The sequence below is a fragment of the Diplotaxodon limnothrissa genome, linkage group LG1, assembly GCF_057381915.1.
Source record: "Diplotaxodon limnothrissa isolate DT_005_m linkage group LG1, D_limnothrissa_male_GT1.1, whole genome shotgun sequence".
NCBI lineage: Eukaryota > Metazoa > Chordata > Actinopteri > Cichliformes > Cichlidae > Diplotaxodon > Diplotaxodon limnothrissa.
In genome coordinates, this window is record NC_140596.1 from 33048758 (window position 1) to 33061227 (window position 12470).

A 12470-nucleotide genomic window follows, 5' to 3' on the forward strand; every position below is an offset into this window, starting at 1 on the left:
CAACCTGTATTATTTATGATCTGTGCCTTTTGTTCACGCCAAAACCAATACCTCCATCCTCCGGTCTCTCTAATATTCTGTGAATAATGCCTCTGAGCACATTTCTTAGTGAACCAATTATGGCCCATTTAACGGTGGAAAAGAATGAAACAAGGGAAACGTTATTATGGTAGATTACTGGTGACAGCTTAATGATTAGACAAGTACTCTGTGACTAAGAGCTGAATCCCAAGAAAGGCTGAGAAATCAGAGTGGGCAAGATGAACGCGAAACCCCCGATCCCCTGAAAACTACCGCAGCGGTAGTCCAGATCAAGCACTAAACCGCTTCAGTGGAAGAACATGTGATCTGTGAGGGGCAGCACCCTGGTGTAAAAGAGTATCGCCATATGAATGTGAAACATGGTGTTACTGAAAAGACCCGATCTGCTTAGTAACTCCTCTCCAGGAATAAATAAAAGCATAACCTTAGGAGAGATGGAAACCAAAACAGAATTCATATAGCTGGTTGGATTTTCATCTCTCTCGGTTCGAATGGCATTTCTGTTTTATGTTTGAAGAGGTGCTATTATGTTCCTTTTCACCTCACATTTGTACCTTTTTACTCTACTACAGTAGCTCTGCATGATTTATGATTCAAAGTTATTTTTATTTATCCTCCTCAGCTCCTCTCCCTTTAAGCCAACTGCCCCTCGCAGAGAGAAGAGTTGGACAGAAGGTGGGTGTGGCTTCTGAGATGGCTGTATTAAGTAAGGTTGTCCACTCTTTCTGATGTCATGCAGAGCCAAGCCTAGAAAAATCTGTTTAAAACAGTGTGTACAGCAGCTGTGCTAAGCATTACTTTTGTAAGTAATGCTTTTGCTAATGGGGTCTTACAACCAGAAATACGTGTGGAAAATGAAAAATGAGACACAGAAAAAATAAGAATAACAATTTAACACTTGGGCCATAGAATCGGGATTTAATCCAGTCATTACCTAGACGTTCCGGACTTTAGATTTTCAGTTAATAACACTTATCGAGCCAAGCGTTATAGCAATCAAATTTGTTTTCAAAAGCTAATTAAAATAACATTGCCATTCATGCTCTGGTTCCAGTAATTCCAATACAAAAAAGTTGTGCGATTCTCAGCTCAACTCTGGATTTTGGACCACTGGTCAGACAAAACGAGATATTTTGATATCAAACATCAATCCACTGGGAAAATGTAAAAGGGCTGCACCGAATCCTTTAAAAAAAAATTCAATGAATAAGTAAATAATTGTAATGGATTAACACATTATTAAATACATTAATCACTACAAAATATTATCTAAAAAATTACAAATGTTACTAGTTGCAGCCCAACCTGGTATAAATAAATGCAGACTCGAGTGGCACAGATGTCAAACAGCTCAAAATCACATATAGCAAGGGAAATATATACACTATGTTTAATGTTGTGACTGACAGCTAATACATGAAAGTCCCTGAATCTCAGTTCACATACGTGAGCAAATAACTATATGCATGCATTCTTCCTTAGCTGAAGAGAGAATTGACTCCTGGCTGCCCGGCAACAACCAGCTGAAACAACACGGGTGTTTTATATGCAGCTTTTGTTTATTATGGTTATACATCTTGCACCTCACTGTAAAAAAAAAAAAAAAGCAGGCTGCCCACTAATGACTTGTCACTGAGAGAACAGCCATCATGTTTACAGGGAGTGTGCAATTAAATGCCTGTCAATTACAAGAGTGACTAATATCTGTGCTGACACAACGATGAAGATTCACATCAAAGGTATGGCTCCCAGCAGCTATAATGCAAACCTGCAATAAGATTATTTCAAATTACACCATGAATGCAAGAAGACAGTGAGAGGGTGCACTTACAGTCAGCTCTCCTCGGCTTTGCAGAGTTTCACTGCAGTTAGCATCCAGTGTACACTACTGTATGTTTCCAGTACTCAATGGCAGATACAGAAAGAACAAAATGATGTTGAATTCAGTTCCTAAGAAGCAGGGAACTACATAATAGCTAAAAACAATTCACACAGTAATAATGAGCTTATTTGCAATACTCCTCAATTAAATAAATTGTGAAAATAGCCTATTGTGTAATAGCGGATTTTCCAGTATCCTTGTAGTTCATCTGTAGTTCAAGAGAATTCATCATACCCCATCAAATACACAACAGCATCACACTTTCCAGCTCTGACAAATATTGGGCAGAGCAGTACTTTATAAAACTTCAACCAGCTCTGGTGGTGGAAAAGCATAAGTGAAATGTTCTGCTCCATTTTATCCGGTCGTTAAGTGATGACGTGACGAATCCTATTTCCGGGCCTAAAGTAGTCTGCGTTTAATATGGCTTTTGTGTTGTTAACATGTTTAATGTTTTGTATTTTCTTCTATTTAATCTCAAAAAGCTCCTAAAACAGTCAGTGATCACTGTTGACCTCCCTCGGCTTTTATTACCGCTAATCATTTATTTAAGCTCAGTTTTTAAAATCATAGGATGTAACTACAGCCCAGCCCATGCAGCAGTATATGAATGACTAACCTCGTATTGTGGATGGATTATCTCAGTTGTTCTCCTGGCTGAAGTTTGGTCCTTTTGCAGCATCCTGCCATGCGATTACATTTGTTCCTGACCACCGAGAACACTCACGCTAACTTTTATCGAGTGGAAAAAAAGTTAGCTTGTTTATATTATGCTATAGCTGTGTCGCTAGCGGTCACGTAGCACATCATTAGCTACAGCTAGCCAAACTTCAGTAACCCTACAAACATCACTGCTGTTTAGTTTTCTGTCTTCATTTATGTTGGAAGTGATAACAGAGCTGTACATTGTAATTTGTTTCCAAAACCCCACAGTCAGGATATGCTATATTGTATTTAGATGGAAGCTAGCGAGCTAACTTCCTGCTAACTTCTAACTCCGTTAAATGTCATAAATTCCGTTTTCATGGATGCCTGGATGTTAAACTCAATTGTTACACCTGGTACAGCAGAACGCTGATCATTTTATTAAAGATGAAAGACTTTAGACAGTTTTTCAACTCTTAGTAATGCCATAGTGATCGTTTGATATATTAGATTAGATTAGATTAGATTAGATTAGATTAGATTAGATTAGATAGAACTTTATTAATCCCTCGGGTGGGTTCCTCTGGGAAATTCGATTTCCAAAAAGCACAGCACCGACAGAAGTTACAGAGTTACAGAATATTATATATATATATATATATATATATATATATACACACACACACACACACACACACACACACACACACACACACACATATATAAATACAGAGACAATATAAATAAAATATACGAAGGGGATAAATAGAATAAATAGGAATAAAAAATAAAATACAAGTGAATTGCACATTTCAAGTATTGAGGTCAATTGCACTGTTGACTATTTACAAAAGTATTGCACAAAAGGTATTGCACAGTGAGGTGAAGAGGCACTACAGCTTAGTTGTTCCCCCCTCCTTTGTCCTCCTGTTTCCCCTCCCTCTCCCCTCCAGAGAGGAGTTAAACAGTCTGATGGCGTGTGGGACAAAGGAGTTTTTAAGTCTGTTAGTTCTTGTCTTTGGGAGAAGCAACCTGTCACTGAACAGACTCTTCTGGTTGTTAATGGCCGTGTGCAGAGGATGCCTGGCATTGTCCATAATGTCCATCAGTTTCTTTAATGTCCTTTTCTCTGCCACTGTCACCAGAGTGTCCAGCTTCATGCCGACCACAGAGCTAGCCCTCCTGATCAGTTTCTCCAGCCTGGATGAGTCCCTCTTTGCTGTGCTGCTCCCCCAGCACACCACAGCATAGAAAAGTACTCCAGCAACCACTGACTGGTAAAACATCCTCTGGAGCTTCCTGCAGATGTTAAAAGACCTCAGCCTCCTGAGGAAGTACAGTCGGCTTTGGGCTTTTTTATACAGGTGCTATATGGACCTGCAGCGGAGTTTAGGCCCAGACACGGCTAGTGACGTCAGACTTAATGACCGGATGGGACCTGTGCCCATACCATGTTATGGATAATAATGACTTTCCCTAACATTACAGCAGAGAGGGTGTTCACCACAGTTCAAGACATAGCATTAACAACAACACAGGAAAGCACAGCTTTTTATCTGAAAGATGTTGCACATGGCGGTGGAGTCACAGAAAATTATCACTTGACTCTTAGTTCCACAGAACATTTTAGCATCTTTTTTTTGGTTTTCTGTCTCTGCTCTCTGTTGCAGTTGCTTGTTTCCAGTCACAGTAGGAAGCTGTTTTTATTTCTACTTTCAAGATACTTTCTAACTGTAGTACATAGTTACTTGATGTGTATTTTGCTTATGGTTTTGCATAACCATGCTTATAGCTTTCAGGGTTAAGACAAACGGTACTTTCATTAGTGTTAATTTTAGTGTCAATTCAGCAGTACTACGATTCCAAAGCTTTAGGATTTTCCTACTTATATTCCTAATTCTATTTCTGATATCCTGTAAAAAAAATTATTCATTTCAGATCCTTGAGAAAAGTGGAAATGCTTTACTGTTTGCCAGTTAACGACACAGCCTTAAACTCTATGCATTCCACATATCAGACAAAATTCCTGTCCTAATAGGAGAAACACGAACATCTTTACACTTTACAGTCACATTCATCTCCTTTCATGCAACAAACTGAAAGAAATGTGCATGTCTGCACTGCTTCAAACTTGTAGACTACTCTGTGCCATTGTTGTCTTTTCTCCCAAACAAATGGAGATCAGTTGACAGTTATGCAAGCACAAATAAAAGGGCTTGTTTGTTGATTTCTTTTGTGTTCTGCCCTTTTACAGATAAATTAGGAACTTGACGAACTCAAGTGGCATAATTGCTAATTAGCAACCATAATTGTGATCATTGAATTCAGGAACAATAATATCCCCCAACACTGAATCCAACACTGCAAAGGCAGAACACTAACGCCACACTGAAAACACTGAAGAAATGGTATTAAGTCTATTTTCGTTTACTGGGCAATTTTAGATAATTAGCATTTGCAATTCATTTGAAGTGCAGTCATCCGTCAGTGCTAAATGCAGTCATGCAACAAGCATTTTACCTGATAATGCCAGGCCACATTTGTTATTTAAGGAGAATGATAATTGTGGTAAAGCTTTTAAGATCGAGATAACAGAAGGTCGGGCACCGCTGCACCAGTCAAGCTCACATTTTTCTCAATATTTATTTGATCCCAAAGTTCTTTTAAAATTTCAGCAGTGTTTTTGTTGAAAAAGAATGACACTATCTTGGTAGAATTTTTAATCTTTTCGTCCACCATATTTCCAAAATCTTTGTTTTGTTACATCAAGCAAATATCCAGGTTGTCATATGGCACATGGGATAATGTGCCGTTACATGATAAATCTTTTGAAGTGTTTGAAGAATAAACACTGCTGTCATTGCAGATATCTTTTAGAGAACATAGTACCTGAAATGTGGCCTTGAATATAGAATGCCTGTCTACTCTTCACCCAGCACCAATCGTGGTCCTTTTAATTACTTTCTCATTTGTAGGAGCCACCCAGGTTCTGTTTATTGTAGCCCACTTCATTACTGTCATGTGGCCAGTGTGGCTGCCATGGTGTGACCATTACGCCATGTCCTTTGAATTTCAATTATCATTCACAGTCTGATTTGTGGAGGACATTACTGAGCTGCACAAATATCATTTTGTCTCATCTTGAGGAGTCCCTGAAAGTCATATCTATAATCATGCCTCTGCTATAGATGCTGTTTGATGCTATGGCAAAATGTGAAAATAGGAAATCATGCTTATTTTTTCTCCAAGTAATTTTCATCTATGCAAATGTGTCATGCTGCCTTGGCCGAATCATGATACAGCTGTGTACTGCTGTACATTGAAAAGTCACTCAGACGTTGCTACCTTATTGTAATTACACAGATCAGAGTTGGTGTGCTTTCGGTCTCTTTCCTACACATTTTGCCACATTACAAAATTCCTAAATGTTTGCAAAAAGCATGTCAGTCCAAACACGCCAGCATACCCAAATGTCTTTCAGTACAAACAAAAGGACCAGTTCATTTAGCTAACGATCTCGCTCTTAATACCAATTGAGAAAAATGGCCACACAGCTAAGCCTTTAAGAACGAACATAGGTAAGCTCTGCGTCACACACTTAATTAACAGAACCTTATTTTTAAAAACAGCTGCCCTTTTATCACTCAAATGGTAAACGATGTTCAGGGTGAATTGTTTCCATTTTGTAATTATCCCCGCCAACCAACTGAAGTCCCATCAATGTATAGCTTTATATTACCATCGTATCCTCCTCAACAGTTAGATCTAATTCCACATCAGCTCCATGCTTGACTAGTTAATTCTCACTCTCCCCATGTGCCAGACGATGTTTGTGAGCAGCTTCACTCTGTATGCGGCTTGTTTTATCCATAAAATTTAGAAATGCAAAGCTGAAAATAAATCAAACTGTGAGCACTTGCACAATGAAATGTCATGTGGAGTTTCTCTCCACTGCTGTACATCTTGTTTGAATATGTTTATCATTTGTAACAAAATATTGATTTGATGGAAATAAAGGTTTGCTGCAATTTTTCAGCTCCGCACACGTGAGGCGAAGGCAGCATCTGCGAGCACATTTCTGCACTCTTTCTACTCAACTGGATGAGAAAACAGTTGCACGTTGAGATGTTGCTTTATAAGAGAAAACGCTCTCTGTGATGTGAAAATGCAGATGTACTGAACCATTTCCACAAGGACCTACGTAAATTAAGACAGAGCACAAAGTTTTGATGCTTGAGGCAAGACATATTTTTAATTAACCTAACAGATGTCTCAATGAAGTTCCCCAATTGATTACTTCCATATTTAAACATGAATAAAATGTCATGTTTAAATATGGAACATAAGCTAAGTGAACAGGAAATGAGAGACATTAAATTCCAAAAGAAATGCTGTAAAATAAGCACATTAATTTGTATTTTGTGATATTTATTTCCATTTCCCTGAAAGAAGATTGATTCTCAAAACTAAATATGGAAGAGCGTGGAGAAGAGAAAAGAGAAAAAAAAACAAAAAAGTTCCTACCTGCCGTTTCCTGCCTTCAAATTGACCTATTAATGCTCATTTTCTGCTCTATATTTTTGTTCTTGGACTCGACTAAAGCACATTTGTGTGGGTCAAAGTTCAAACTAATCCTGGGTTATCTCATACTGTGCTATAGCTACCCTTCACAAACAGAAGGATTTAACAGCAGATGGATGGGGCCGCTATGCTCAAAGCTTAAACTGTGTGCCTGAGATGACAATATTAATAATATCCGCACTCTCTGACACCACAAAGATCTAAATCTTTTGATTTGTCAGCCTTTTTTGTATAAATGCCTACCCTGATTTGAAACTACGGCCATTGTAGCAGCAGGAAATACCGAAAAACAAAAGAGGTCCACTTTAAAATGTCACTAATGGACATGAACACAGTTTCAAAAAGAAAAAAAAAGCTTATTATTAAAGGCAAAATCACCAAAAACAGCAATCTGATGATTTTCCTTTGTTTTTTGGTTTGTTTGTATTTTTATCAGATGTAGGAATGACCCTCCTTTTCATGTCTGACCTTATATAACGTTAAGGGCAGTCTCAATTTAAAATAATAATTTGCAATGTGACCGGTAACATCTCTATTACTAGCTATTAATATATAAAGCAACACTGTTGTACTCAATTGCTGTCCAAAATACTCATAAATATTTGATATTGTGGAGATCCCACCAGATATCCCTGTTTCCAAGAGGAGTCTGCTAAGGTAAGAGACATCAAAGACAGTGTCAAAGAAATGAGTCAAATATGTTTCAAGAAATGCTCTGAAAGGGAATATGTGAAAGTTTAAAAAGGTGGAGCTGTTTGATCTGTATAGAGCAAAAAAAAAAAAAGCCAAATGCAGAGGAGACAAGCTTACTGTAGTAGCCCCCAGTGCTGACCCAGAAGTGGAAAGTCATATCTCATGGGACTGATGTCAATGCAACCTTGTGTTGTGCCTAAGTACCAATTGATTTTTTCAATGACACATGGCCCTGCACCACTATTATGTGGCCCGAGTAACCCGCTCAATTCATTAAAACACCATAATTCTTTATAAAGGACTTAAATAACCGAGAACTGGAAACAGCATTTTGAGTTTTACAGTTTTTACAGAGATGACATTAAAATGTTAACAGAATTCTTATACGTACTTTTAGTTAGTAAGCCTATTAAAAGTCTTAGATTTTAAGACAGTAAAACAGAAATAAACATGGTTGTAGTGGTATCTGGTGGCAAAGCTTACTCCATAGTTCCCTTGTGGCTTTAATGACTTTCAGTTAGAGTTTTCTTTGGTTTAGCCAACAAAACTATTTGATTAGGTTAAAAAGAACCATTACCCACATATTATAAAGTCTGTCTGACAGAAAGTTATGAAGGCTTGTGCCATATTCCTCTATGCTCATCTGGAAGAAGGGTCTTTATAACAGCCTTGAAGTTTCAAAGTTTTCTTCTTTATTTATTCATTTATTTATTTTTTGCCATTGTTTGTTAAGGATGTTTTGTCTTTTAAAACCTCCCCGCAGCACCTTTAAGCAGACCAAAGGCACATCGAAATGCAGCCATCACGCATGAAAACTTGACACAGTTCCTATTTTATTAATTCTCACTTCTTTAGGTGACTCTATCAGGTCGCAGGATAGAGGCTGCAGTTAACATATGAAATGGATTCTCTTACGCACCACTGATGAAATGAATCAAGCAAAGCCAGCCAGAGCAATACACAGACTAGACAGTCACAGTCACAATTCATTTTACTGGTGCAGATACACCTCGCAGTCAGTCTCTTCAGTGCCACACTATTATAAGAAAAAATGAGGATGTCACAAATGATAAGCAATGTTTGGACCCATGACCTCCAGGATAACAGCAAAAATGTGACAGCTGCTTGAAGAAGCAATCAGCTATTGTTTGGAGTACCAGCTGGATCAAACAACAAAAAGCCACCCGCGGCACCAACGTCATTCCCAGGTTTGGCATGTGGCATGTGGCTTTATTAAAACAATAAGAAAGGAGCAAAAGGAAATTTTAAGAATTTGAATGAAAACAGAAACACAACAGGCACAGAAGAGGTTCAAAAAATCTAAACGTCTGTACCACTTCAAACAAGTTCGGAAAACAAATAAATATGACAACAACAATAAAAAAAAATGTAACAGTCATTACCACAGCAGGATCACTGTAGAGGGACGCTAGATTAATACACAGTTTAGTAGAACAATACACAGCTGGCTATTGAAATGCATAGCCGTATATCTGACATGTCTACCTTTAAGCATATCAACCACAGCAGGAGAACTAAACCTGCTCAGTGGAGACCTTTAATTGAATCCATCCAAGGATCCCTGTAGAGGTGCCTTTATGCTGTCCTTTTCATTAACATTTAAAACCATGGCCATCTGTAGACTCACAGTCCTGAGCAAAAGTGTCACCACGTTATTGTTAGACAAAATAATAGAAGCATCTTTCACTACGAGCCAAAAAGTTCATTGGCGATCATGGAAATCTGAGCCTGAAAAAAACAAGCATGCAATTTTTTTTACTGAATCTGAATAATTACCACAGAGAATAAAAAGATCAATTTAAAGAAAACTGGGGCTCCAGAAAAAGAAAAATAATGTAGGAGTTTATTATTTGAATTCGCCGAAATGATTGTTTTGGGGTTGTTGTTTTTTTTCAATTCCGGCATTATAAGATTAGCTAGTCAGATATGTTGCTTCCTGAAGGCAAAGCAGGCAGACGTGGCTTTGCAAATCTATTCAGGTGTGAACATTTTTTCTCCCTTTTTTTTTAACATGACCTGAAGTTCAGAAGGTCACAATTGACCTTATTTCTCGACCAGCCCTCCGCTCTTAACCAAGCGCAGCCTTCCAATCCCATTACTTTTTTTTTTTTAATGCTAAGTCTGGAAACAAACCGTCTTATAAAACACTGATTACATCTGTGTGTTCTGGTAATTACTTTTCATGACTTTCCCCCTCAAGACGTAGCATACAATCTGTGCTGACCTGCCAAATTACCACTGTAATGCCCTGCTCTCCAATTAGTGTTCAAAGATTACCTCTAAGACTAATAATGGTATACACGGTTTAAAAATAAATCTTGGGAGACAGCGTATATTTTAATTAATCAAAGTCAAACAAAAGCACTATTAGTTTCAGAGCTTAGAAAATGGCTAAATGAGTCTGCGAACTCAAAAAACCCTTAAAAAAAACTGATAAATGATTAAAAAGTTGTTACCAGAAGATTACTTGTATATATGACTTAAAGGAAACATCTAATTGTAGGTGTGCTAAACGAACATAAATAATTAAATAAAAAATGCGTGAGTACTTGGATTGCTGACTGCTAAATGCTAGAGGTTAATACATCAATATAGCCCCTAGTTATATGACTCATACATCATCAGTGCTACCTCTCTGCTATTGACAAATATGTTGGATGTGTGCAGTAACCTTGACTTTCTCTACAAATTCTCCTCTGTTGTAACCCTTGAGGCAAAATAAATAATTGCTAGCCCTGACGGTGTTTAGCATGTCACTAACAAATGCACAGACATGTGTCCATTTGGTTCAAATCAACAGCAAAAAACACTGAGTTCAAAGACATCATTCTCCCCGTGGATGTTTTCCCCAGAAACTGCATTCCACTCACTCACCACTAAAAGATGGGATGGAGAAAAGAAAAGGCGGAAAAGGCAAGTTTTATAATGCATGCCTTCCTGCGTGTGATGTCTCTATGGTAAAGTCAAAGCCCTGAATTTCCCCTCTCACGGCTCTCATTAAGGCAGTGGTGTCAGGCAGTGGCAGAGAAGAAGGATGATTTTATCAATGATTTAATTAATCATCAAAACTCTCCTTCTCTACACATCGCTCTCTTCATTTGTCCATCCTTCTTGTCTATCACTGTTCCTTGAGCTTTTTTTTTAATATTGCAGATAAGCGAAAGGAAACGCGCACACACCTGCTCTTTCTAAGGCACTGCAACACAAGTCGCCTTGTCCTTTCTCTCAGTTCCCCTGACTTCAACTTGCTCCCTCCCAGACCAGGCAGCAAAAGTCCTCAAAAAAAAAAAAAAAAAAAAAAAAGCAATGTCGCCACTATTCAGGGGAAAGCGGAGGAGGCAAATCCAGTGAATTACCTCCACAAAAGGACAACTGTGTCTCAGCCTGCTTCAGAACTAAAAAAGATAATAGCCCAGTTCAACAGCTAAGCTCTTCCTTCCTCCTTTAAGTCTCTCAGTTTCTAACATTCTTAGCACACACAGAGCCACTGCCGGGACGAATTAACGCTTCAGTATTTGGCAGGACTGAGCAGACCTCCAGAATACCATGCTTTGAACCAAGACACCCCTTTTGTTTCAGAGTCTCCGGCAGGATGAAACTGACAGGAGAAAAAAGAAAAAAGAAAAGAAATGTTTTCTTGTTTATCTCTTACCTGGTATTGAGGCTCAGAGCTGGACAGAGAAGCAGTAAGCAAATAGCTTGGATGAATTTCATAGCTGTCTCACACTCCCGTTCCTTCTCCCTTCTTGGATGATTTTTGCCTTTCCCCCGTGCCTCTCTCCCTCGCTCTCTAGCTCTCCCACTGGCTGCCTGGGTTTTTTAGCGCACTCTCATCCACACACGCACCCAGACACACAAGCGGCGAGGCAGACAGATGCAACACAGTGGCTCGGCGAGAGGGAGGATCTCCGGCTTTAAATAACACGGGGACACGGACCGACTTGGTAATGGAAAGGAGCGGGTGGGGCTGAAATCAAGAGAGGGAGATGTGGGAGTGATATGATGTCAGCGCCAGTGCAGCTATAGCTATTGGCGAAAGGCTTTCTTTTTTCTTTTTTTCGCATTGTTTGGTGTTGGTTGTTCCTGCAACAGTACACCTCTCCATTCACTGCGTTCTCTTTACTTCCTTGCATTGTGATAGATAGGTGGAGGTACGAGCCAAAACATTTAGTGGAAACATTTAGCAATGCCAGGTCGTGGCTGCAAGTAACAGCAAAGTCACAGTTTAGTGAAGGCATGAACAGATTTATAGTGCAATTATTACTGAAGCTCTGCACTTCAAGCAGAAATCAAGGTCTGGTACCAAATTTTAGTGAGCAAAAACGGAAAATGAAGACCTGAATAAACTGAAATAATAAACTCTGACGAAAAGATACCAGGTCTTTTTTTTTTTTTTGCTTTATTATAGTATGTGTAATTTCAATGAAATGTTGATAGAAAACAAACTTTATAGAAAAGAATGTAAAACCTATGTAGAGATAAAATACAAATCTTGGAAATGCCAGGGGGGGGTGTCTGAGTAACTTTAATAGTTCAGAAACAGTTCATTGCAGTAAAGGAGAAATTATGTTAAAACCCAACACACACACACACACACACACACACA

General features: G+C 38.6%; 1 protein-coding gene across 1 annotated transcript in view; it reads right to left on the reverse strand.

Annotated features, from left to right (window-relative positions):
* luzp2 (leucine zipper protein 2) overlaps positions 1-11728 on the reverse strand; it is a 168062-nt gene extending 156334 nt beyond the window's left edge. Inside the window, exon 1 of the mRNA XM_085357408.1 lies at positions 11517-11728. Within this exon, the coding sequence (XP_085213534.1) occupies positions 11517-11578 (62 nt within the window). The 5' untranslated portion in view covers positions 11579-11728. The remainder of the gene's footprint in view (positions 1-11516) is intronic.
* Between the last annotated feature and the right edge of the window lie 742 nt (positions 11729-12470).